The sequence below is a fragment of the Coregonus lavaretus genome (genome assembly GCF_964263955.1).
Source record: "Coregonus lavaretus genome assembly, contig: HAP1_SCAFFOLD_6969, whole genome shotgun sequence".
Taxonomy (NCBI): domain Eukaryota; kingdom Metazoa; phylum Chordata; class Actinopteri; order Salmoniformes; family Salmonidae; genus Coregonus; species Coregonus lavaretus.
Genome location: NW_028157046.1, coordinates 7,501 through 29,597, shown reverse-complemented (window position 1 = coordinate 29,597; position 22,097 = coordinate 7,501). Strand labels below are relative to the sequence as shown.

General features: G+C 48.5%; 1 protein-coding gene across 1 annotated transcript in view; it reads right to left on the bottom strand.

Moving 5' to 3' along the window:
- Positions 1-132: 132 nt before the first annotated feature.
- LOC311125859 (membrane-associated guanylate kinase, WW and PDZ domain-containing protein 2-like) overlaps positions 133-22,097 on the bottom strand; it is a 29,420-nt gene continuing 7,455 nt past the window's right edge. Inside the window, exons 3-5 of the mRNA XM_084199891.1 lie at positions 3,390-3,447; positions 2,043-2,164; positions 133-179 (exon numbers count right to left, since the gene is read on the bottom strand). Coding sequence (XP_084056017.1) covers positions 145-179; positions 2,043-2,164; positions 3,390-3,447 — 215 coding nt within the window. The 3' untranslated portion in view covers positions 133-144. The remainder of the gene's footprint in view (positions 180-2,042; positions 2,165-3,389; positions 3,448-22,097) is intronic.

Here is a 22,097-nt window from a genome sequence, read left to right as displayed (position 1 = left end):
TGTCCATCTTTCCGTCCTGTGCAGCGGGGCCGTCAGGTATGACACTCTTGACCTGCAGGAACTCATCTGGCTCGTCCCCTCCGATGATGGTGAAGCCAAAGCCCATGCTGCTCTTCTGCAGGGCCGTGGACAGGAAGCTGCCCTTCAGCTGGGTGGCGTCCGTGTGAACAGGGGCTTCTCTGTAAGGGAGAACCCACACATACACACACAGACAGACGGACAGACAGACAGGCACGCAGGCAGACACAACACACACAAGGACAAGTGTGCAGGTACAACACACACACACACACACACACACACACAAAATCAATAAACAATATACACACATACATCCTACTTAGACCCTTACAAAGAGAGTATGGTGCACTACAAATGCTGATGCAAGTTCATTTTATCATTCAATAGGATGGTAGAGGTAAGGCTTGTTTAGTGGAAGGGCCGCATGAACACAGGGATCCTCTCTGGGTAGGTGGAGCAGTAGGCAGCGTTAGAACAGTGAGGAGTGGGTGCTGACAGATGCAGGTGGGGCGGTGTTTACTCCAGCTCAAGCTGTCACTGCCAAAACCTTCCACCGAACGTCTACAGCCATTTAAAATGTCAATCCTTACCTCTCATCCTATGCCAGGGGTTTTGGTAGCTGAATACACACTCAGAGCTGGAGCAAAAACACAGTGCAGAAAATCAAGGAATCATCAGCATCCATCGGAGCAGCTTGGTATATTTCCCTTCTCAGAGGGGTGAGGGAAGCAGGTGAGAGATCTTAACATTCTGGAACAACATGCTGTTGGGACACTGAAGAATCATGAGCTCTCATCATCCCCCCAAAATACAATGCTCAGGGAACCAAAAAGGGGAAGGCCAGGATTCAGGAAATAGTCTCTGGCACAGCAAAGAGGAAAACTCAGCCAACGAGCGTTTACCACACTCAATTCAATCTCCCCTACGTTCACCTTGGAAGGCAGGTAGAGGGCACACGCCCGTCTCTCTCTGTTTGCTTAAAGCCAACGTTTGTTGTCAGGCGTCCAAACATAGAGCGGTGTGTTTACAGTTTCTGCTGCCAGACGTAAGGAGGGGAAGACACACCGTGGTGTAGCGCAATCAAACATGTCAAGCAGCGAGCCGAGCGCCTGAGACGAGGAGGGATCCAGCGTGGGTCTGCCGGGGGAGCAGGCATGCTTTGAGAAGAGAGCGAGGCAGCTCAGTGCAGGCAGAAGAAGAACAAACCTGTACCATTACTCACTGCCCTACTTACTGAGAGAGCACCGCAGGGGGAATGGGCTACAACCCACAGCAGCCGGCTCTACCACAAAGGCGTGAAGTGACTGGTGGAGGTGCTGGTGTGGGCAGCACGACGTATCCCTCCGCGCCCGGTGGGGGCGCCGCAGTGGGGAGTTGGTGGCGGAGGCGGGGGGCGTGTGGGTGTGCAGGGCCAACAGCGACACCCGGTGGCCCGGGGGGAGGGACTGGGAGAGGTCGCTGAGGCTCTGGCAGCGCTCCGGGGCGGGGCCAATGTGGGCCAGGGTGGCTCTGGGTAACGTGGCGGAGAGTGGGACCTCCTCTACCACTGTGACAGAGATAAAGTAGTCCACTCACTGTCTGATGCTCCACAAGTAAACTTCCTTTTTCTCTCCTAATTTATATGTGAGGAAATATTAATTTTTCTACCCCTCTCTGCTATCACTTAGGAGGAGAGAGAGCCTTCATTTTGCAGCGTACAGGAAGGGTAACCATGGTAACCCCTTCACTCACAGAGGCCAATTTCCTACGGAGACAAACCCTCTCAACCCTCAACCTATACAGCATGATTTACTTCAGACAGCCTCGAAGAACTCAGTGGGGTGATAAACGTGTTGTGAACAGAGAGGCTGGTGTTAGCAAAGTGTTAGCAGAGTGTTAGCAAAGAAAAGGGAGTTGTGAAGAATGACAGTGATACACAAACACAAAGACGAAGATGACAGACACTTAAGATAAAAATATCTAAAGACAATAATCATACACAAACTCTAACACATTGGGTAGAGGTAGAGGTACTATCTTACCTCTGTAGATAGTAGGTAGGGGCAGCGAGGACAGACCCTGCTCTTGCATTTGCTGGTGTTGCTGGACTCTCCTCTTGGCTTCCAGGACTGGGTTCTCAAACTGGGTCCTTCTGTTTATGTGGCTACAGAGAAAGGCAAAGATATGACATTTCACTGGGCTCTCTGTCGTATCAACCTCCTCTTCCTCCTCCTCTTCCTCGCTCCCTCTGCTAAAAGCTGGATGCACAGTGCTGTGCTATGATGATTAATTCAATAGCCTTAGTATCCCTAGTATTATGTAATGGAGCTGCAGAATGGCTTTGCTAAGTAAAAATGAACAGATTGAAAATTAGGTTGAGTCGATAATTATAGTAGATAATTTTAAATACTGTACTTTTGAAAGTGTGAAGTAATTTGTCATCAATTAGATGTGCCCTCCCGGTCAGTGCGAGACAGTAGGAATAATGCTTCTGTAGGTACGCACATTGTCTGCCCAGCCTACACACCCTCTGTTTCTTCATGAGATATTAGGTTAACTCAACGGTACAGCCAGGCAGTGGGACATAATTATTGGACTTGGCAGGGTCAGGTATGACGCTAGTGTGTGTGCGTGCGATGGCTCAGTGGCTGCCTGGGGATATGGGATTTCTACAGGGCAGAGGGAGAGAGGGAGAGAGGGAGAGAGGAAGAGAGGGAGAGAGGGAGAGAGGAAGAGAGGGAGAGAGGGAGAGAGGGAGAGAGGGAGAGAGGGAGTGTAGGCAAGGCAGGCACACTGTTCTGGTCTTTCTTGGGGATAGAGAATATAACTTCCTCTCCAGCCAGGCTATAAATAGACCTCCCCTCCTCTCACTGGACTAGGGGGAGTAGTGTGCATCCAGCAAGAGAAATGACACCTCCAGAATAGGAAGGGTACATTTGGTTCAATAGAGAAGACAGAGACACCTCGCCATTGCACCACATCACACAAAGATGGCGCGCACACACACACACACACACACACACACACACACACACACACACACACACACACACACACACACACACACACACATTATGACCAAACACACAGGAGCACGCACATAAACTTGCGCATGTGAACAGGTACACAGGTACACAGTTACACACTCACACAGAGACACAGAAACACACACACATACACTCACAAATGCATGCATACTAACAAACAAGCACCCACTGACCCATCCACACGGACCGACAAACAGACAGACAGACAGACAGACAGACAGACAGAGCTCTAAATGAGCAGCAGAATGACTCTGACTAACACAGGATAGTGGAAACATAACACGGGGGAACACTGGAAATGAAAACAGTCATTAAATATTAAAGCAGTGCGTCCAGACTTACTCCACATAGTAGCTGCCGTAAATAGGGTCATCAATCTTCTCCCAGCCGTACGGCAGCTCTGTGGAAGAGACAAGCATAACAACAGACTAGTCACTCAACAGGCCGGGGGACAGCATATCGATTCACAGAACAAAATATCCATCAGACGATTTTGATCACAACATTATTGTATTGTCATTTATTACAGAGGATTTTAGGTTCTTATAAAATCTTAATTGACTATGGAAAATCTGAAAATGATTTATTATGCTCTATGGTAACTGTGGTAGTTACTAAATACTGTGTGAGGTATATGAGCCTCCAGACTTGCAAACACTGTCAAAACATTTGGACAAACTTAAGAGACAAGACACATGATACCCCCATCAGCATGCGGTGAAAATTCAGATACAAAATTAATGAGTGTGAAGGACAATGACTGTTTCTCAAGCAGCAGCCAAAGGTTACTTATTCAATGTCAATATGGCCCCACAGGACTACCCTAACCATCTCCTGACCTCTCACACTACACCAAATACACTGATAGATGGAGTGGTTTGAATTGGGGTGCTTTTAAATATTCATGTCCTGCCATCCTTTCTATGTTGTAAATATTCAGTTATGATGCCTGCGATGTTTGGATATAGTTTAAATGTTTGTATCTGGAGCACGTACAGTACATAGCTCCTGGGCCCCTTAGACCACACAATACTTAACTGGAACACATTACACCATTACAGTGGGGTCTCAGAATAGACTGACTGGGGATCTAACACAGTAGCTGTCAACTGTCGTGGACCAAAATAAACCTTTGAGTGGAATGTAGAATGTCATAACTTCAGTCATGTCGGTATTGATGGTGCAGGTGTTCCTTCACATTGTATCTACTGTGATATGATGAGCCACCACTGTGGCATCATGGGAAGTGTTATAAATAGGCTTGGGCGGTATCCAGGTTGTCATACCTTTATACCGACCTTGTTCCATCCCGGGATATTCGGTAATACCGGCACTGAACACTATTTTCAATCCGAAGGTTAGCACTGCTAATAAGTACATGTAAAGTCCCATAGCGAATGCTAATGTTATACAGTCTCTGACATAAACTATTTGCAGGACAGATATCCCAGCTGATAAAGTTATGCAAGTAACAAAAACATTATACTCAAAGTTTGCTGCACGCACAAAACAAATGTTGGCTCTTGATCAAGGAGGGAATTCTCTGCTGTTACCAAGAGGAGCTTGATTGCAAGAAGCTAACCACTTAGCTAGCTAGCTAGATAACTAGCTACTAAGTTAGCAAACCAAATGCACAACTGCACAGCATTTAGTACATTTTAGACAGTTAACTTAATAGTTATAAGATATTGTCACGACTCCCTCCGAAGCTGCCTCATCTCCTTGTTCGGGGAGGCTTTCTAGCCACTGCCGCTCCTCTTTTCATCATTCCATTTGTTTTGTCTTGTTATCCACACACACCTGGTACATATCCCCTCATCAGTCTCTGTATAATTATTCCCTCTGCTCCCCCATGTCTTTGTGTGTTATTGTTCCATGTGGAGGTGTCGCTAGCTCGTGTTGAGCATTATGAGACTTTTATCACTGGGATATTCACCCGTGTGTTTTGTTTTCCCAGTACACATTTAAGTCGCACTGTATTTGGTTGACGCATTGCTGAGGACTGCTGTATTGGCTAATAAACCCTGTTCTTTGATTCCCACCTCCTGCGCCTGGCTCCGTCCGACTCCCCTTGTTACAGATATCTAGCTGGCAAACATTTAGTTGTGAATTCCATACTGTAACTATAGACCTGTATATAGATCACCTGGTGTGTGCTGCACAACAGTGAGTGACTCATAAGGCTCCGGTCTCTCGTGTGCTTGTAAACTAACTACATGTGACTGGGGACTACCGGTAAGGTTCATAATGTAAAATAATGTGACAGGTGAAATGAAGAATACGATCTGCTTCATCTCCTAACATATTGCACAAGTTGACTGCAGTTATTTACTTAAAAAGTAGCTGTAAAAATGTAAATGTCTTAAAATAACTTAAAATAAGTGTTTCAACGGTATTGAAAAACCATCCTGTGGTTATTTCCAAATAACCCGGTATATGGTATATACGGTATACCGCCCAAACCTAGTAATAAATACAGATATGATATGACTAGGCCTAGGGACACTAACCAGGAAAACTCTGGGCCCTAGGACTCAATATGAAACTGATTTGTAACTCCCCATATAGAGGGTGGAGGCAGCTGCGTCCATAGAACTATAATTACTAGAACGGTAAAGCCCCTCACACTACATCAACTTTACTGGAACACTCGTGGGTTCACTCAATATGGCTGACAGTAACTCTATTTCTATGGCTTAGTACCTGGGCTAAAGCTGACTCACACTATGGAGGTCACTAACCCAACCTCCACTCCAAGTGCATCTTCATCAGGGAATTGTTTGATCAGCCTCCCTCCCCTCTCTCTCTCTATTACACCAGGGGTATACAGTAGATTCAGCACACTGAGTTTGTTCTTTGTGATCAAAGTGGATCTCTCCCCAACCCTGACCTCCTCCCATCATTCATGTCTGACAGGATTGTTCTCTCTCTCTTTCTCCCCCCTCTCTCTCTCTCTCCCCCCCTCTCTCTCTCTCTTTCTCTCTCTCTCTCCCCTCTTTCTCTCTCTCTCTCTCTCTCTCTCTCTCTCTCTCTCTCTCTCTCTCTCTCTCTCTCTCTCTCTCTCTCTCTCTCTCTCTCTCTCTCTCTCTCTCTCTCTCTCTCTCTCTCTCTCTCTCTCTCTCTCTCTCCTTTTTCTTTCTCATTCCCCCTCTCCCCTCCTCACACCACACTAACCAGCCATAGTTCTGTCCAGGGGGACTGGTCCATTGACAGCCTGCCGTAGCCTGATCCCATGTAAGGCTATGAGGTTGTGACCAGTGTGGTGGTACTGAGGCTGGTCCAGAGTGAGAGCGAGAGAGAGAGAGAGAGAGAGAGAGAGAGAGAGAGAGAGAGAGAGAGAGAGAGAGAGAGAGACAGTGCTGGGCTAATCAGGAGAGTGGGGATAATATCTCCTAATCACAAACATCAGTCAGAATGGGATGATAATGCACCGTCCACAGGCTCTCAGGACCTCCATGATGATTCAGAAATAGGCTTGCTGGAGGCTGCTGGTGTGCAGAAGGCTGAGTGCTAATATACAGGCCTACACACGATCGGAAGCACACACACGATCACAAACACACACACACACACACACACACATAATTACCAAACACACACACACATATCCCACAGACAGACATGCACACAATCGCAAGCACACACTTTTTTTTTTTTTACCCAAACAGGCTTCTGGAGACACATTGTGAGTCATTCATATTAACATCCCTGGCTCCATTGTCACACACATGCACACTAACGCACAACACATCACAACAATACAAACACACGCATGCCATATGTGTCTCTCCTTTACTCACACGCATACACTATTCAAAACCCGGAAGCCCCCCCCATACACACACACACTTCCACACACCCCTCCCCGCCCCCGCCCCCACCAGCCACAAAAACACACTCACTAACATGTGCTGTGATTGATATGTTTGATATGTGTGTGAGTGTACTAGGAGTGGGTTGACAGCCCTAGGGAATAGCTCCTCTCAGCGCTCCTCTCCTCTCCCTTCCTTAGCCCCATCTTCACTCATTAAATATGAAAGAGGCTGTTTCATGTTCTCACCTCCGCTGAGCTCCACACACAGAAAAACACCACACAGATCAAAGTCCTGCCATGTATCTCTGCCGCGCACCACTCCGTCTAATGAAACACCCTTCTATTAAAACTTCCACCTGTGCTTCAGAGCTAGGCAGGCACTCCGGCTGTCTGTGCTTTCAGCAGAGCTTCAGAGATACACACAACATCACACTGCAGGCAGCCCAATTCTCTAGCTTCCTACTGTTTGTTTCAATGTCACTGTTTTTGGCAGAAACGGTCTCGTGTAGAGCACATGCATACAACACACGCAGAAGCCCGCTTACACATGCATACACCCACACACACACCCACCCACACCGACACACACACACACAGACACACACACACACGCAGCAGCGTGTGCAGTAAGTGTGTTTTAAATGCTGAACTCCAGAAGACTCTCTCTTTCTACTAGGAACAGTCACAGCCCCTGTCAGTTAGTAGCGTGGAATGATTCCATGGATCTGGGAGAGAGAGGGAGAGAGACAGAGAGAGTTGTGCTGTCCATTAGCCTGCAGCGCTGAAGAGAAGGGCAACTTTGTCACTGTAACAATTTGTGCTCTCTTTATAGGACCAACACTCAGTCTAAACGATGCTGTGGAGGAGCTGTCAACTCCCAGGAAGCCTAAGGAAGGATACTTCTGAAGGAGCTCCAGTGTCCCATGTCAATTCCCCTTACGTTAGTGACAATTATAATGGTACAGAGCAAAGAGACAGGCCCTACTGAGTGCTGAAATAAAACAATGGGTTTCCCCACAGGGTTTTCCATGCAATCTGAGAAATGTTGACATCAGTAGGCTAGGCCATAGTGTCACGTCTACTCCCGCTCCCCCTCTCTGGCGCTCGACGTTGCTGGTCTACTAACCACCGGTCCTGGCAACCCTCATTACACGCACCTGCGCCTCATCATCAGGCACACCTGGACTCTATCACCTTCCTGATTACTCCCCATATATATAGCACTCTGTTGTTATTTCCCATCAGGCGTTATTGACTCTGTTTCCATGTCCCAACGCCACTCCTTTTTTTGAATTGTTTATTGTTCTATTAAGCTCTCCACCTGCTTCCTGCCTCCCAGTGTCTACGTTACACACAGTAAATGTTCCTTTGGTTTGTTCCAATTTGCTTTCAGCAGGGGGGTTCTCTAAGCTCTCCCCCTTCTTTCACTCTCTCCTCCCCTTTCTCATTCCCCATTTGGCCATCCTGTCCTGTCCTCTCCTCTCCTCTCCTGTCCTCTCCTCTCTCCCTGTTTGAAGAGCTCTAAAGGAAAACACTTTAATATGCACTCGTACAGAGAGACTTTTTGAAGTAAAGTTTCATGCTCTCATGCTCATGCATATTTCATCCGGCGTCTCTAATTCCGTCTGAGAAGAAGAACAGCCCTTTTATTTTCTTCAGGGGAGGAGCTGGCTGAAGTGAATTCAGGTCACCTGCAGCACATGGGGCTGTGTCGTCTCTGATGTCACACCCCCTTCCCACTGAGTCGCTTTGGATAAAAGCGTCTGCTAAATGGCATATTATATTATTATTATTATGGTGCCTGCTTAGACAGGACACCAATACATCTCAACCTTTTCCTTCAGCCGCTTCCTCCACTCGCTGAGTATCTGTCCAGGGTATTCCCATTGAGAGTCAGGTGTGTCAACACCCCAAGGGCCTTATTCCAATACTCAAAATATGGGGTGGAGTTAGCAAAGTTATGCCCTTAGGCCTCTGTTTTGAAGCCCGCATTTATAAAATAAAATAATAAAATGTTGCAACTCCCGTACGGACTCGGGAGAGGCGAAGGTTGAGAGCCATGCGTCCTCCGAAACACGACCCTGCCAAGCTGCACTGCTTCTTGACACACTGCTTACTTAACCCAGAAGCCAGCCGCACCAATGTGTCCGAGGAAACACTGTACAACTGGCGTCCGAAGTCAGCATGGATGCACCCTGCCCGCCACAAGTAGTCGCTAGAACGCAATGGGACAAGGACATCCCAGCCGGCCAAACCCTCCCCTAACCCAGACGACGCTTGGCCAATTGTTTAAAACATTTTTTATTTAACCTTTATTTAACCAGGTAAGCCAGTTGAGAACAAGTTCTCATTTACAACTGCGACCTGGCCAAGATAAAGCAAAGCAGTGCGATAAAAACAACAACACAGTTACATATGGGGTAAAACAAAACATAAAGTCAAAAATACAACAGAAAATATATATACAGTGTGTGCAAATGTAGCAAGTTATGGAGGTAAGGCAATAAATAGGCTATAGTGCAAAATAATTACAATTAGTATTAACACTGGAATGATAGATGTGCAAGAGATGATGTGCAAATAGAGATACTGGGGTGCAAATGAGCAAAATAAATAACAATATGGGGATGAGGTAGTTGGGTGGGCTAATTTCAGATGGGCTGTGTACAGGTGCAGTGATCGGTAAGGTGCTCTGACAACTGATGCTTAAAGTTAGTGAGGGAGATAAGAGTCTCCAGCTTCAGAGATTTTTGCAATTCGTTCCAGTCATTGGCAGCAGAGAACTGGAAGGAATGGCGGCCAAAGGAGGTGTTGGCTTTGGGGATGACCAGTGAGATATACCTGCTGGAGCGCATACTACGGGTGGGTGTTGGTATGGTGACCAATGAGCTAAGATAAGGCGGGGATTTGCCTAGCAGTGATTTATAGATGGCCTGGAGCCAGTGGGTTTGGCGACAAATATGTAGTGAGGACCAGCCAACAAGAGCGTACAGGTCACAGTGGTGGGTAGTATATGGGGCTTTGGTGACAATACAGATGGCACTGTGATAGACTACATCCAATTTGCTGAGTATAGTGTTGGAGGCTATTTTGTAAATGACATCGCCGAAGTCAAGGATCGGTAGGATAGTCAGTTTTACGAGGGCATGTTTGGCAGCATGAGTGAAGGAGGCTTTGTTTGCGAAATAGGAAGCCGATTCTAGATTTAACTTTGGATTGGAGATTCTTAATGTGAGTCTGGAAGGAGAGTTTACAGTCTAACCAGACACCTAGGTATTTGTAGTTGTCCACATACTCTAGGTCAGACCCGTCGAGAGTAGTGATTCTAGTCGGGTGGGCGGGTGCCAGCAGTGTTCGACTGAAGAGCATGCATTTAGTTTTACTAGTGTTTAAGAGCAGTTGGAGGCTACTGAAGGAGTGTTGTATGTGCACCGCCTCATGCGTCTCCCGGTTGCGGCCGGCTGCGACACAGCCTGAGATCAAACCTGGGTCTGTAGTGACGCCTCTAGAACTCCGATGCAGTGCCTTGGACCGCTGCGCCACTCGGGAGGCCTTGAAGCCCTCATTTGAAGTGTTTTCTAGAGTAGTCTCGCCAGGTCTGATCCCCCACAATTCTCTGTAATCTCTACTTCACTTGATTCACTTTCCAAACAGCTATCGTTGTTTTGGAATGGACTGCGGAGAGAGCAACTGAGACGGGAGCCACTGAACGAAAAAGGAAAATGGGAATTGAACTAGCGTGTGTTGTCATAGTGATAGCATCACCATGCTGTGACAGAGGTAATATCAGTCAGACTGCTGCTGAGGAGGAGGAGGAGCAGGAGGAAGAGGAGGAGGGGGAAGTGTGATGGTTTGCTAGGTTTGTTCTCTTTCATTGATAAGGTGGTTGCCAGATGGAAGAGAGTAAATCTATATAGCCCCTGCATGACATACTGAGCTATATATTAACATGACACCCCTAGGACCTGAGGCATGATGTCACACAACTGATACTAGCTCCAGTCCAGCAGTATCCGTCTTAAACAAAGTCATAAACCGAAACAAGCCTTAAGAAAGAAGATCTTTAAAGACCTCAGGTAAACCTTCTCCTTACACTAGGCAGGTTTCCATTGACCCAGGTTTATTCGACAAAAGCAATGTCGGCCAAAAATTATAATTGTGACACGTGTAATGGAAACGGCAGATATAGGAGACATTTTTTAAAGATTGACAACATTTGTTTCCGTTCGACAGACAGGGGTGGATGTTTCTTTTGTCTAACTTTCCTTGTTGCGACAAATGATGGAAAATGTGTTTTTCGAATAAATTATGATAGCGGAATCATTTTTAAGGTAGGCGGGGCACGTGATGTCATGGCCCCAGCATTTGCAAACAAATTATTTTTCAGTACTAAATCCATAGCCTAATGTGTAAACAGGGTGACAGTGAGCTGTGAGCAAAACAACCAGACAGGAAGTTGACAAGGGCTTATTAATAAATAAATTAAATACATTGTATTTCTATTGCTGCAGTCCTCAAAGATTGAATTGCATTGAACCAAATGAATCAGATCCAATGATTTACCGCCCGTAGGAAGGGGTGTCGATATTATAAGTCTAAATGGGGCGGCAGGTAGCTTAGTGGTTAAGAGTGTTGTGCCAGTAACCGAAAGGTTGCTGGTTCTAATCCCCGAGCCTACTAGTTGAAAAATATGTCGATGTGCCCTTGAGCAAGGCACTTAACCCTAATTGCTCCTGTAAGTCGCTCTGGATAAGAGCGTCTGCTAAATGACTAAAAATGTAAATGCTTGCTAAATAAATTGTTTCAAATATTAAAATAATGTTTCTTTGCAGGTCAAGGATTGTCCTGACTTTCAAGAATGCCTGAATTGCTTTTCTGTTTGGCTGGATACAGGAGTGCAAATGTAACAATGGCACGGACCATGGCCATATGTTGGCGCATGAGAATTATATGAATATGGCAGATATTAGTCCATTTTTGCATTCTATCCATGCTGGCTTTCGAGGGCTACCTGAGACATCAAACTGACAGGTGGGAGGGCATACAGACTGTCAGCAATTTATTAATGCGCAATTTGCCTAAATGGGTAATGGAAACACTTCAACTACTTCATTTATATTCAACACTGTAGGTTTTAGCAAAACATGTTTTTTTTTAGGTGTGACGTCATTAGGTCAAGCTGTTTTTATCGACACAAGATAGTTACATGGAAACGCACCGCAGTGGGCAATTGTCGCATCTATTTTCTATGCAAACTTTGTAAATGTCAACAAATAATTACCGGACAAGTCACTGTGAGGGGAGATAGTTTCCATGGTAACCTGGGGAGGAGGAAGTGGGGGAAGTATTTTGGGCTGGGCCGAGAGGCTGTCTGATGTTGGTGGGCCATTTGGAAAACTAATCCTAGAGACACGTCCCCATTCTATGCCGCTGTACTTGACCCCTGACCCCTAACTGCACCCATTCAAAATAAGGAGTGGAGTTAGCAAAATTATGCCTTTAGGCCTAGGTTTTGCTCCGTCGCCACCGGAAATGAGTACACAGTCAATTTGAGCTGAATACGAAAACATAATACCCTTAAATTGAAGGAGCAAGGTTGCTGTCCTGGCATTTACCAAGGACGTAATAATGAACACAATCAATATTTCCCCACCGGGGTAACCTTTGATTCATAATCACACCTGAGCTCTCCAATCAAAAACAATAACATGTTCCACTGTGTTAGTTATAGTCTTAGAACACACTTGGGATACATAATAAGTAGTTCAAACAAGATGGAAAATAAATTGGAGCTTAAGGGCAATTCTGCCACTTTTCAACCTAATATGAATTATCTCCAAACCAGTGTCTATGTATGTGAAAACAGCACGTTTCTATGATCTGTGGTTAAAAAGATAAGAAGAAAGGTCCTAAAAAATGCTTCTCTGTGACATCACAGGGTAGGATTGAAAGAAAAAAAACGGTGATTTTCAAAACAACGAGTTTCTAGCCAGAGGGAGGATATTTTCTTGCTCCCCACGTCACCTCAAACATTTTAAAAATGTTTGAGGTGACGTGTATTTTTTTAGAAATGTGTTGTTTTCACATACGTAGACACTGGTATTGTGCTGAAGATAATGCAAATGAGGTTGAAAAGTGGTGGAGTTTACCTTTACATTCTTTAGGAAAGCTAAGGGAGTTGGGTTTGTCGAAAAGCAATGTTCAAAAGCCATCTAAGCACAGCTGATCTCTCCCTTTCCAACAAGGGTAAACAACCAGTGGAGGAGAGCAGGTGAATTACTCAGGTAGAATGGCCTATTACTACAGTTTATTTTGGTGGTATGGAGGGAGGATGCAGAAGAGAGGAGAGGAGAGGGAAGACGAGAGGGCCCGGGGCGTTAGGACAGGGAAGCGTGGATGGTTGAGGATGATTAACCATTAAGTGTGTCTGGAGTGGACCAGAGTGTGACTGGGCTACTGAAGGACTCCTACCTCTCCTCTTCAGTCAAGACATCTCAATGGGCTGGGAGAAGGACACACACACACATCCAACCATGTATTCACCCATGCACACGCACAAATACTCCGAAAAAAAAAAAACTCATTCGCCATCTTACACATACGTCATTATCATACACAAACACACACACACACACACACACCAAACTGCATTCTCCTCTTCATCGTCAGTCCTCAGGCATCCTCCAGATGTTCTCAGAATATACCCATCAATCATGTCAGACAGACACAGTCCCTCCCCTCTCCTCTCCTCTCCTCTCCTGCTGGAGACTCAAGGTGAGGGAGGGCGCCACAACTTTTACTCAACTATACACAGACACACACAATCACACACACACACACACACACACACACACACACACACACACACACACACACACACACACACACACACACACGCACACACACACCTATCTGACAACACCAGCACTGAGAGGGGTGAAGCGTAAGGTCAGTGTCCTCAAACCACTCCTAACACCCACCAACCTGATGTGTGAATGTCTGAGTATGTGAGCACAACAGAAAGACAAGCCATCAAATAAGGCCATTAGGAAAGAACATGTCGACCTTTCCACCCTAAAAGCCTTCCCTCTTTCCTACCACTCTCATCTGAGATAATAACTGCAACACACAGGAATAGGTTTTTACAGCCGGACAGAAAAACAAGTGCTGCTATTTTCCCCGGAGACTGTTTTCACGGGGAGGAGACGAGAGAGAGTGAGCTCTGCGCTAACGGGTGAGAAATGATGATAACTTTGTCTGGCGCGTCTCAGGCCTGCTCCGTTTTACATGACTAGAATAATTACCTATGCCCTGGCCTTGTCTCTCTCTCTCTCTCTCTCTGAGCCCTCGGTCTCTACACAGAGACGACATCAGAACAGACAAGACATTCAGAAACACAAAGGAACAAAGCAGCAATTTAAAACCTTCAACCTTCAAACCCCTCCCAATGCCATCAAAGCCCAGATCCCTATCAGTCACACCAGTCACTCCTACCCAAAGCCTTTCATTAGTTACACTGTATTCTGTGTGTTGTGCGGCAGCTTCTTAGGATAGAACTAACCCAACTTTAAATGATGAAATGCATTGAAATAGTGACGACCGACAGGCAGGCAGGGTTGGATTAGTTTTCTTGTTTTTTGCCTTCTACGTATCAGGGGGATTCTGTTGGCTTCTCTGGTGTACCTGAAGGTACAGTGAGCTAGCAGACAGGTTGTATGTAGAACAGGAGAGAGAGAGTGAGAGAGACAGAGACAACTCTCAAACCAGGGGAGAATGTTCTGATCCAGCAAATATTGTGTAAAACAGGAAAACAAGCTGGCTTTGAGAGAGGGGGAAGGAAGACCATAATTAAAACCAACAGCAGATTTGAAGCCTGCCCTATTCCTCTTTCCCTCAGGTCAAAAAACTAAAGAGGACAGCAGGGAGATACAGGAGAGACAGAGAGAGAGGGGGGGGGGGGAGAGAAAGGGGGAGAGAGTGGGGGGGGTATAGAGAGAGAGGGGGAGAGAGAGGGGGGGATAGAGAGAGAGAGGGGGAGAGAGAGGGGGGGGGAGGGGGAGAGAGGGGGGAGAGAGAGAGAGGGGGAGAGAGAGAGAGAGAGAGGGGGGAGAGAGAGAGAGGGGGAGAGAGAGGGGGGGAGAGAGCGAGAGGGGGAGAGAGAGGGGGGAGAGAGAGAGAGGGCCGTGGGGTGAGAGAGGGATGCAGTTTAAGCCCCACCCTCTTCAACATATATAGCAACGAATTGGCGAGGGCACTAGAACAGTCTGCAGCACCCTGCCTCACCCTACTAGAATCTGAAGTCAAATGTCTACTGTTTGCTGATGATCTGGTGCTTCTGTCACCAACCAAGGAGGGCCTACAGCAGCACCTAGATCTTCTGCACAGATTCTGTCAGACCTGGGCCCTGACAGTAAATCTCAGTAAGACAAAAGTAATGGTGTTCCAAAAAAGGTCCAGTTGCCAGGACCACAAATACAAATTCTATCTAGACGTCATTGCTCTAGAGCACCCAAAAAACTATACATACCTCGGCCTAAACATCAGCGCCATAGGTAACTTCCACAAAGCTGTGAACGATCTGAGAGACAAGGCAAGAAGGGCCTTCTATGCCATCAAAAGGAACATAAAATTCGACATACAGTGGGGGAAAAAAGTATTTAGTCAGCCACCAATTGTGCAAGTTCTCCCACTTAAAAAGATGAGCGAGGCCTGTAATTTTCATCATAGGTACACGTCAACTATGACAGACAAATTGAGAAAAAAAAATCCAGAAAATCCCATTGTAGGATTTTTAATGAATTTATTTGCAAATTATGGTGGAAAATAAGTATTTGGTCACCTACAAACAAGCAAGATTTCTGGCTCTCACAGACCTGTAACTTCTTCTTTAAGAGGCTCCTCTGTCCTCCACTCGTTACCTGTATTAATGGCACCTGTTTGAACTTGTTATCAGTATAAAAGACACCTGTCCACAACCTCAAACAGTCACACTCCAAACTTCACAATGGCCAAGACCAAAGAGCTGTCAAAGGACACCAAAAACAAAATTGTAGACCTGCACCAGGCTGGGAAGACTGAATCATCAATAGGTAAGCAGCTTGGTTTGAAGAAATCAACTGTGGGAGCAATTATTAGGAAATGGAAGACATACAAGACCACTGATAATCTCCCTCGATCTGGGGCTCCACGCAAGATCTCACCCCGTGGGGTCAAAATGATCACAAGAACGGTGAGCAAAAATCCCAGAACCACACGGGGGGACCTAGTGAATGACCTGCAGAGAGCTGGGACCAAAGTAACAAAGCCAACCATCAGTAACACACTACGCCGCCAGGGACTCAAATCCTGCAGTGCGAGACGTGTCCCCCTGCTTAAGCCAGTACATGTCCAGGCCCGTCTGAAGTGCATTTGGATGATCCAGAAGAGGATTGGGAGAATGTCATATGGTCAGATGAAACCAAAATATAACTTTTTGGTAAAAACTCAACTCGTCATGTTTGGAGGACAAAGAATGCTGAGTTGCATCCAAAGAACACAATACCTACTGTGAAGCATGGGGTTGGAAACATCATGCTTTGGGGCTGTTTTTCTGCAAAGTGTCAGGTCGTGTTGTAGGTGTTGTGTATGAATCATACGCAGGAAGCAGACTGATATTCCAAAAAGCTGTATTACTGCCTAAACACAGGCAACAGGACAAAATAAGCCTGACAGCAAAATACGCACGAAGGCGAAAAGACAATGCGCACAAACAGGTGCGACAAAAATGAATAAGTGCACAAACAAGTGCAACGAACGCTCCAGCAAACAGTGGAGCAAATAACGCTCAACCGAGCAATACACAAACTGACGGTAACAATCACACACAACACAAGACAAACACAACGAGAAACTTATAGGACACTAATTACTACAAAACAGAAACAGGTGTAGAAACAAACAGACAAAAGCAAACGAACATGAAACATCAATCGGTGGCAGCTAGAATTCCGGAGACGACGAACGCCGAAGCCTGCCCGAACAAGGGAGAGAGGCAGCCTCGGCCGAAACCGTGACAGTACCCCCCCCTTGACGCGCGGCTCCAGACGCGCGCCGACTCCGGCCTTGGGGACGACCCGGAGGCCGCGGCGCAGGGCGCGTCGGATACCCCCGATGGAATTCCGTCAGGAGCGACGGGTCCAAAATGTCTCTCCTCGGCACCCAGCACCGCTCCTCCGGACCGTACCCCTCCCACTCCACCAGATACTGAAGACCCCCTCTCCGCCGTCTAGAATCCAAGATGGATCTCACGGTGTACGCCGGTGCCCCCTCGATGTCCAACGGGGGCGGGGGGGTCTCCAAGATCTCATGTTCTTGGAGTGGGCCTGCTACCACCGGCCTGAGAAGGGACACATGGAACGAGGGGTTAATACACTTATACTCAACTGGTAACTGTAATCTATAACATACCTCGTTCAACCTTCTCAGGACTTTAAATGGCCCTACAAACCGCCGACCCAGCTTCCGACAGGGCAGGCGGAGGGGCAGGTTTCTGGCAGAGAGCCAGACTCGATCTCCAGGTGCGTACACTGGCCCCTCACTGCGGTGTAGGTCGGCGCTCGTCTTCTGTCGACGTATGGCACGCTGCAGATGGACGTGTGCAGCGTCCCACGTCTCCTCCGAGCGCCGCACCCACTCATCCACAGCGGGGGCCTCGATCTGGCTCTCATGCCATGGTGCCAGAACCGGCTGGTACCCCAAAACACACTGAAAAGGGGTTAGTTGGGTGGAGGAGTGGCGGAGAGAGTTCTGTGCCATCTCGGCCCAGGGCACATATCTCGCCCACTCCTCCGGCCGATCCCGGCAGTACGTTCTGAGAAACCTACCCACATCCTGGTTAACGCGTTCCACCTGCCCATTACTCTCCGGGTGGTAACCCGAGGTGAGACTCACCGAGACCCCCAACCGCTCCATAAAAGCTCTCCAGACTCTGGAGGTGAATTGGGGACCTCGGTCAGCCACAATGTCCTCGGGCACCCCGTAGTGCCGGAACACATGGGTGAATATAGCTTCGGCGGTCTGCAGGGCAGTAGGAAGACCCGGCATGGGGAGCAAACGACAGGCCTTAGAGAACCGGTCCACAACGACCAGGATGGTAGTATTCCCTTGAGAGAGGGGAAGGTCAGTTATAAAATCCACCGAGAGGTGGGACCATGGTCGTTGTGGAACGGGCAGGGGCAGTAACTTACCCCTAGGCAGATGTCTAGGCGCCTTACACTGGGCGCACACAGAGCAGGAGGAAACATAAACCCTCACATCCCTGGCCAACGTGGGCCACCAATATTTGGCACTAAGACAGTGCACTGTCCGGCCGATACCCGGGTGTCCAGAGGAGGGTGACGTGTGAGCCCAATAGATCAATCGATCCCGACACTCGAGCGGAACATACCTCCGGCCCTCCGGGCATTGTGGTGGACTAGGGTCGGTGCGTAATGCCCGCTCGAGCTCAGAATCGAGCTCCCACACCACCGGTGCCAATAGACACGACTCCGGCAGTATGGGAGTGGGCTCCACGGACCTCTCCTCCCCGTCATACCGCCGAGACAGCGCATCTGCCTTACCGTTTTGTGACCCAGGGATGTAGGTGATCTTAAAAGAGAAACGGGTCAAAAACATACTCCATCTAGCCTGCCGAGGGTTTAGCCTCCTCGCTGCCCGGATGTACTCCAGGTTACGGTGGTCCGTCAAAATGAGGAAAGGGTGTTGAGCCCCCTCAAGCCAGTGCCTCCACACCTTAAGGGCCTGTACCACAGCTAACAGCTCCCTGTCCCCGACGTCATAATTTCGCTCCGCCGGACTGAGCTTCTTGGAATAGAAGGCACAGGGGCGGAGTTTAGGTGGCGCGCCTGACCGTTGTGAAAGCACGGCGCCAATACCGGCCTCAGACGCGTCCACCTCTACCTGAAATGGTAAAGAGGGATCCGGATGCGCCAGCACCGGGGCCGAGGTAAACAGGTCCTTCAGCCTCCCAAACGCCCTGTCCGCCTCGACTGACCACTGCAGACGCACCGGGCCCCCCTTCAAGAGAGACGTGATGGGAGCTGCCACCTGCCCAAAACCCCGGATAAACCTCCGGTAGTAATTCGCAAACCCCAAAAACTGCTGCACCTCTTTCACAGTGGTTGGTGTTTGCCAATTACGCACGGCTGACACTCGGTCTACCTCCATCTTCACCCCTGAAGCTGACAACTGATACCCCAAAAAGGAAATCGACTCCTGGAAAAACAGACACTTCTCTGCCTTCACATACAGGTCGTGCTCCACCAGCCTCCGCAACACCCGGCGCACCAGGGCCACATGCTCGACACGGGTAGGTGAGTACACGAGAATGTCATCTATGTACACAACGACTCCCTGTCCCTGCATGTCCCTGAAGATCTCATCCACGAATGATTGGAAAACCGACGGAGCATTCATCAACCCGTATGGCATGACTAGATACTCGTAATGGCCCGAGGTGGTACTAAAGGCTGTTTTCCATTCATCATCCTTCCTGATGCGCACCAAGTTGTACGCGCTCCTGAGATCTAATTTCGTGAAGAAGCGCGCCCCATGCAACGACTCAGTCATGGTCGCAATCAGCGGGAGTGGATAACTATACTTCACCGTAATCTGATTGAGACCACGGTAATCGATGCACGGACGCAAACCACCATCCTTCTTCTTCACGAAAAAGAAACTCGAGGACGCGGGGGAAGTGGACGGCCGTATGTATCCTTGTCTCAGTGATTCGTCTATGTAAATCTCCATAGCTTTCTTCTCCTCCTGAGACAGAGGATACACATGACTCCGTGGGAGCGCAGCTCCTGCCTGAAGGTCTATCGCACAATCCCCCTGCCTATGGGGTGGCAACCGCGTCGCCCTTGCCTTACTAAACGCAATAGCCAAATCCCCATACTCAGGTGGAATGCGCAATGCGGGCACCTGGTTTGGACTCTCCACCGAGGTAGCCCCTACGGAAACGCCTAAACATCTACCCACACACTGAGCAGACCACTCCATCAGAGCCCTCTCCTGCCACGAAATAGCGGGGTTATGGGTACTCAACCAAGGTAGGCCCAGCACCACCGGATACGCAGGAGAGTCAATCAGGAACAGCTGAATCATCTCCTGATGACTCCCCTGCGCACACATCCTAAGTGGCGCCGTGACCTCCCTGATCAAGCCCGTACCCAACGGACGACTATCTAGGGCATGAACGGGAAAAGGAACGTCAACAGGAATACGGGGAATCCCTAACCTTAAACAAAATTTTCTATCAATAAAATTCCCAGCCGCGCCTGAATCTACCAGCGCCTTATGCTGGGATTGAGGTGCTACCTGTGGAAAACTGACAGGTATACAAAAATGGGCAACAGTGAGCTCTGGGTGAGTGGGGCGCCTACTCACCTGGAGGGAATCCCCAGTGCGGGACCTGTCGTCATCTCCCCTAGGAGGCCATCCCCAGCACCTAGCCGCGGTGTGTCCTCCCCGACCACAGTTGGTGCAGTGGATGGACCCCCTAGTCTGCCGACTCCTCCTATCTCTAGCGCCAGCGCCCCCGAGCTCCATAGGACACGGCTCGGATGCGCTGGAGGATGGAATGGACGGACCCCCCTCAGGACGTCCGCGGGTAGCCAATAGGTTATCTAACCTGATTGACATGTCGACCAGCTGGTCGAAAGTGAGACTGGTGTCCCTACAGGCCAGCTCCCGACGGACGTCCTCTCTGAGGCTACATCGGTATAGATCGATGAGGGCCCGCTCATTCCACCCTGCATCTGCCGCTAGAGTACGGAATTCGAGTGCGAATTCCTGGGCACTCCTCTTCCCCTGCCTGAGGAAGACCAGACGCTCCCCCGCCGCTTTCCCCTCCGGGGGATGGTCGAACACCGCCCTAAAGCGGCGGGAGAACTCGGTGTACGTAATAGTCGTGGCGTCGATCTTCCTCCACTCCGCGTTGGCCCACTCCAACGCTTTACCGGCCAGGCAGGAGATCAGGGCGGACACGCTCTCATGCCCTGAAGGTGCCGGTTGTACTGTGGCCAGGTACAGCTCTACCTGGAGCAGGAATCCCTGACACCCAGCTGCGGTCCCGTCGTAGGACCTCGGGAGAGATAGTCGGACTCCGCGAGGTTCCGGCGCTGGACTGGGTGGGCTGGCCGATGGTGCTGGCTGGGCGGCTGGCGGTGGAGGCGGACCCCAGCCTCGGAGGGTGGTCATCACCTCCTGCAGGGCGGCCCCCATCTGCAGGAGCTGCTCTTGCTGTTCCCGAACCTGGGCTTCCAGTCTTGTATGTGCTGCTTCGGCTCCTGCTGATTCCATACTGTGTGGTGTGTGATTCTGTCAGGTCGTGTTGTAGGTGTTGTGTATGAATCATACGCAGGAAGCAGACTGATATTCCAAAAAGCTGTATTACTGCCTAAACACAGGCAACAGGACAAAATAAGCCTGACAGCAAAATACGCACGAAGGCGAAAAGACAATGCGCACAAACAGGTGCGACAAAAATGAATAAGTGCACAAACAAGTGCAACGAACGCTCCAGCAAACAGTGGAGCAAATAACGCTCAACCGAGCAATACACAAACTGACGGTAACAATCACACACAACACAAGACAAACACAACGAGAAACTTATAGGACACTAATTACTACAAAACAGAAACAGGTGTAGAAACAAACAGACAAAAGCAAACGAACATGAAACATCAATCGGTGGCAGCTAGAATTCCGGAGACGACGAACGCCGAAGCCTGCCCGAACAAGGGAGAGAGGCAGCCTCGGCCGAAACCGTGACACAAAGGGACCAGGACGACTGATCCGTGTAAAGGAAAGAATGAATGGGGCCATGTATCGTGAGATTTTGAGTGAAACCCTCCTTCCATCAGCAAGGGCATTGAAGATGAAACGTGGCTGGGTCTTTCAGCATGACAATGATCCCAAACACACCACCCGGGCAACGAAGGAGTGGCTTCGTAAGAAGCATTTCAAGGTCCTGGAGTGGCCTAGCCAGTCTCCAGATCTCAACCCCATAGAAAATCTTTGGAGGGAGTTGAAAGTCTGTGTTGCCCAGCGACAGCCCCAAAACATCACTGCTCTAGAGGAGATCTGCATGGAGGAATGGGCCAAAATACCAGCAACAGTGTGTGAAAACCTTGTGAAGACTTACAGAAAACGTTTGACCTGTGTCATTGCCAACAAAGGGTATATAACAAAGT